Genomic DNA, 6,000 nt, shown 5'->3' with positions numbered 1-6,000 from the left:
AAAATAAAATTTTACAAAATCAACTAAAATTTTCCCCTACTGATTTAAGGATCTTCCATCAAAATGGCAGAAATGCCCACTATTATCAAGAACCAGATAATGTATTTTATACAGTAAAATAAAGTGATACCTAGGACAAGGGGAAAGGAAAACCTTCATGGAATATACTGCATATATGAGTCAAATTCTGCATGAAAGCATACTCAATGATAAATTCTCCATGCTAGGCACTGGTGGCTCATGCCTGTAGTCCTAGTGACTCAGGAGGCAGAGATCAGCAGGACTGTGGTTCAAAGCCAGTCTGAGAAAACAGTTTGCAAGACCTTATCTTGAAAAAAATGATCACAAAAAACATGCTGGTGTAGTGGCTCAAGGTGTAGGCCCTGAGTTCAAGTCCCAGTACCACAAAAAAGTACTCCATGTCTTGTACTTCAAAGTTGTATAAATTATGCTAATTGGAATAAAATAACTAGATATATTCTGCTTGGCATTCAGAATATTGAATTCTTCACTAAAAGAGTATTAAGAAAGAAGGAGCTTTATTTTAAATGTATTTTCAGTTGAATTTTGATAACTTATTTGTAAAAATTATTTTATTCATCCATAATTACAGTTTTTCAAGATACAGAGACTTGCTACGCTTAATCATTTAGCTTGCTACAAACAACAGAGTTTGTATCAGGAGGTCTGAAAAATAGAAACCAAAAAATAAGAAAAACTGAGCTATGTCTCTAATTCATATTTTGCTGTTCTACTGAAGCATATACTTAGTATTATCTTATTATTCTTCTGATTCCAGACACATTTCTTAGAAAACTGATACTTGCTTTTTTAGGGGATAAAGTTGTTAAGTAACACCTTTTATTTCTGAATTATTCCAACAACTCAAAACATTTCAGTTGAATTTTTTAAATTCAATGCTCCACAAATTCAAGTTTCTTTTAATTCTCCAATTGCTTGTAAACCTTTAGGTCAGCCACCTAAACCAATTATTTCTATTGCATAAAGGCAACATATCTCTTTATTTACCTACAGAGTTCAAAACCTATATTGGCTTAAGGAAATAGCATGGATTTGCCATGAGCCTCTTTAAGGCATCCTTCACGTCCTTATTCCTCAGGCTGTAGATCATGGGATTCAGCACAGGAATCACCAATGTATAAAACACAGAAGCCAGTTTATCAGTATCTAATGAATAGTTAGTTCGAGGCTGCAAATACATGAACAGTAAAGTACCATAGAAAACTGTCACAGACATCATATGTGAAGCACAAGTAGAAAATGCTTTTCTCCTTCCTTCTGATGACTGAATCCTTAGAATAGACAAAACAATGTTGAAATAAGATGCTAGAACTATAGTCATGGAACAAACAATATTTGAAGCTGCAGATATAAAGACAATTGTTTCTGGAACATAGGTATCAGAGCAGGACAATGTTAACAGAGGCATAATATCACAGTAAAAATGATTAATAACATTGGAAGAGCAGTAAGACACAGAGAATACACAAGGTGTAACAACAATAGCTGTAGAAAAGCCATAGAGGTATGTGAGGGACACCAGCAGAAGGCAGATCCTCCTAGACACCACCACCACGTACATCAGAGGGTTGCAAATCGCCACGTAGCGGTCATAGGCCATCACAGCCAGCATCAAAACCTCAGCCACAATAAAAACCAGGAATCCACCAAGTTGGGTGGCACACTCGTAGTATGAGGTGGTTTTCCTATTTACTAAAAAATTGATCAACATTTTTGGAGCAATGGCAGTCGAGTTACTAAAATTTATAATAGCCAGATGTCGAAGGAAGAAGTACATTGGGGTCTGGAGGCGAGCATCGACACTGGTGAGGGTGATGATACCCAGGTTCCCTATTATAGTAAGCCCATAGATGACCAGAAAGACCAGGAAAAGGGGGATCTGTAGTTCAGGAAGGTCTGAGACACCAATGAGAATGAACTCAGTGACCTGGGTGATATTTCCAGGAGCCATGCAGGTGCTGAAGATTCATCTGTTTGGGGAAGAAAAAAGAACTCTAAGAAATTATTGTTTAGGATAGTCATTAGATAGCAAAGGCATTTCCTTGGTTAAGATTTCCTGAAATAATGTACTAATGTAGCTCAGTTTCTAAACTCAAAGATCCAGGGTAAATAAATATACCTTGCCATTGTTTGGGAGACAGAAAAAGTGAAAATGGTAAATCAAATAACAGCTCAGTATCATATCACTCAAAAATTTGAGGATTTACTCTCTTACAATCCAGTTGCACATTTGAATCCATTATTTATAGGTTATGTCCCTTGTATAGAGTACTAGAGGCTTAATGAATTGTGTGTCTCTAAATAAACCAAGGTCTCCTTTTGATTTCTTAATATGAGATGTCTTGTTTTCTACTTTGCTAACATCCTGCCTCATTTCCTTTATATATATATATATATATATATATTACGGTTTATACAGAACTTGAAGTTACCATTATGTCTATTAACTATTTTTTCTTTTCTATTTTATTAACTTAGACAAAAATACATGGAGGTATGTCCTTAGATCTATTTTCCATGGCATTTATCTTCTTTTTAGTTTTTAATAAATAAATTTTTGTTATTCCTTAACGTAATTTACTAAATACTGCTTTGGATGACTTCCTACTCCTTTCTTGTTTTTGTCTGATGCATTCTTCTTACTCCTCTTATTTTTCAAAATTATTTTTATTTATAAAATAGAATATTATTTATAAAATTCATTAAAAGTGGTTAATTTCATCTGTTATGTTTATAGTATTTTATGATATTGATATTTTAAAATAATAAGCATCTTTATTTTATAAGGTATCTATGATAATTGCATTAGATATATTTATCATAGAATCATATGCTATTTTAATACAATTAATTGTATTCCTAAAATTATTTATTTTGAGAATGATCACCTACACCTAACTAAGCCGATTGCAATCATTTTGCAATAATGATTGATAGTTTGAGTGGTGAACATCTAGACTAAATATCCCGTTAGTCTATTCCCTATCCTAAAAACTTGAAGTTAAATTCCAGAGTCAAGACTATATTGTACTAAGTGTTTGAGCAGTAAAAGCTAAGAGCTATTGACATTTTCTCTCCTTTAAAAAATAATATATTAGGAAAAAATTAGAAAACTTGTCTGAGGTAAGAAAAATAATGAAATGAGAATATCTGAAGAATCAGAGAAATAAGATTAAAATAATTTCCAACATTGCTGAAGATCTGATATCACTTTGTTTCTGAGACTCTCTATCATTCCTTATTTGAATTAAGGATTAATTGATTAAGCACATAATTGAATTTCTACTCTGTGCTGGACAATGATCAAGCATCAGTTAAATTACTTATCTATCATTTCATTGGCATGCTAGTTCAGTACAGAAAATGAACAAAAATCTGTTAGAGATGTATATGAACATGATAATTACAGAAAGTAAGTATAACAGTAAATTAAACCAGAAGATACATTAAGATAAACTTGGAAAGAAATTTCACATGAGAAATTAAGGGAAGTATTCCAGAGAGGGGTCATTTGAATTGAAATGAAAAACTTAAGAAGGAATCAGCTATTCTATGAATGATAGCAAAAACTGAACAAGACTCCAGGTGAAGTACATAGTATAGTATGCAAGTGTGACAATGAAACAATGAAACACATAATTTTGTACAATTAATTTAAAAGAGAATGAATTCCATGAAAATACTTCTCTGCCATAGAAAAGAATTTATCTTTTTGTTGCTGGTGGTGTTTTTGCTGTTGTTATCACTGTCATTTTTGAGTACAGACTTGGAGGAAATTGTTTCTGGATTTTAATGATAAGGTAGAAAATTTGGAAAAAGCAGGCAATGTAAGTCACAATAACATAGGATTTTATTCCGAGTGTGAAGACATTTAGAAGTTTCAGGGGAAGGTAGATGAACAACATGATAACCTTTATGTTTGAAAATATTGCTCTTGCTGTTACACAGATCTAATTAAGGTTTGGAAAGGTATAGAGTCTCGGGATGAGTGGAAACAAATAAAAAAAAAATCAAGCAGTTTGCTATGGGATTTCTGGTGGAAGATAACCCTGGCTTGGGCCAAAGTGGAGAAGCTTTATCAAAGATGGCAGATTTCACAGCTGGGAGCAGCAACAAGACATTTTCCTCAGTACAATTTATATAATGAATTTTGTGAGTGACATACAAGGAAATAATAGAGGGTAGATCAAGCAAGACTTTTCTGGGTTTCTTTCATGGTTAAGTAGGTGTTCATGACATTTATTTTATATCAGAATATGTGGTCTGAGATGGAGTGAGCAAAGTGATGTTGAGAACCCCTTCAGCTTTAAGAGTTTGGGAAACATCTAATTGTTTTGGAAGGCTAATTAAATCTAGAACACTTTCATAGCGTTAGATTTGCAGAAACTAGAGAAATTACCCTACATATTGTTTTGTTTTTCATCTAGCTCAAGATTTTTCCCTTTTTTTAATTTGTAACTGAAACTCCTAATATGTTCCTCATTCAATCTGCGTCTTGTTCCCCTGAACCCCGCTCCTCTGTTTTTAAGATCCTAGTTTTCTGTTTATCCACAAACCCTATACTATTCAGTATTACTTCTGTGTCCCTCATCTTTTTTGTTGACTTTTCTGAGTTTGTAGTTTTATTATTTTTCTGAGTCTTTCACTCTTTACTTTTGTCAAACATATTAACTATCAGCCAAAATTAATGCTTTCAAATTATATCTTTTCTACTTCTGTTGAAGCTTAGTGTGGTACTGAATTTGTACTATATGTGAAAGTGCAATAGTATTTTTAAAGTAATCATTTAAAAGTTCCAGGAACATGTTTATCCCCTAATTTTCTCTTTCAAAGCTTCAGATAAGAGTATTTGCTATTTTCTATACTTTATTTTCCCATTGTAAACATCTCTGTGTTCTACTTCCTTAGGACAATCTTTAACACTTCCATTGATAACCGTGTCCTTCCTACTCATGGTGACAGGATGCTCTGGTATACAGAATAGTCATAAAAGCTTTTTGTTAATTAAAATGCTTCAACTCAACTCTTCTTTAGAAAAATTGAAATACATTTTTCTTTATTTTCAACGTGTTCCACAATTAGGTCTATATCATATTGTAAGTTATGCTACCTACAGGTTCACACCAATGATACATTTGCATTTTGGGGCCTCTGTTTTCCTTATACATATTAATTCTTCTGAGATTTTTAAAAATTTTTGGTGAGATGTGACATTTTATATGAAAGAAATTTTTGTAATGCTTACAGCAGTAGATACAAATCGGAAATTAGGAATGAATATAGTGTCAATTCAGGCTTGAATTTTGTAAGACCTATAATATAATTTTGATTATATGCTATAAATATATGGATACATATATTCATATATATAGCTAATGACTAACAAAAGCCTGAGTTAAAAGTGCATTTTAAAAAGTTTCCTTCTACTCAGATATTTCTGTTATTATAAATTATAGGAGAAAATGAAAAGATAGTTTATTTATTTTGGTGGTACTGGGATTTGAACTCAGAGTGTTGCACTTGCTAAGCAAGTACTCTACCACTTGAGCCACTCCACCAGTCTTCTTTGCTTTAGTTATTTTATATAGGGTCTTACGTTTTTGTCATGGACCAACCCAGGGGTGTAATCCTCAAACTTATATTCTCCCAGGAAGCTGGAATTACAGCCCTGAACCACAGTGTCTGATGTATCTGGTGAGATGGGTCTAACTACCCCCTGGAACAGGAGTAATCTTCTTAATCTTCGCTGGAAACATAGGCACAATCCACAGTGCCTGGCCCAAAGTTGATTAATTTTTGAATACACAAATTTAGGTAAGGTAAACTACAGGCAAACCAGGAAATAAATATTTCCTGGGTTTTATTTCCCCCTTGAAGTAACATATTGGATTGGTTTAATCGACGTAGCAATCAAGGGCTCTGCAACCTAAGACTTCCACCTGCGTATGCCAATGGCTC

The 6,000-nt window shown here is 33.2% G+C and overlaps 1 protein-coding gene across 1 annotated transcript; it reads right to left on the bottom strand.

The window, feature by feature from the left end:
• Positions 1–1,045: 1,045 nt before the first annotated feature.
• Positions 1,046–1,993, bottom strand: LOC141425730 (olfactory receptor 8J3-like). Its single transcript, XM_074083104.1, has one exon. It carries the CDS (start codon positions 1,991–1,993, stop codon positions 1,046–1,048), a length of 948 nt encoding a protein of 315 aa, XP_073939205.1.
• Positions 1,994–6,000: the final 4,007 nt, after the last annotated feature.

The sequence above is a fragment of the Castor canadensis genome, chromosome 1 (assembly GCF_047511655.1).
Source record: "Castor canadensis chromosome 1, mCasCan1.hap1v2, whole genome shotgun sequence".
NCBI classification, from domain to species: domain Eukaryota; kingdom Metazoa; phylum Chordata; class Mammalia; order Rodentia; family Castoridae; genus Castor; species Castor canadensis.
Note: the sequence above shows the minus strand (reverse complement) of the source record. Positions and strands in the feature narration are given on the sequence as shown.

What these genes read in the sequence shown, in the direction of transcription:
- LOC141425730 (XM_074083104.1), bottom strand. Translation starts at nt 1,993, where the DNA reads ATGGCTCCTGGAAATATCACCCAGGTCACTGAGTTCATTCTCATTGGT.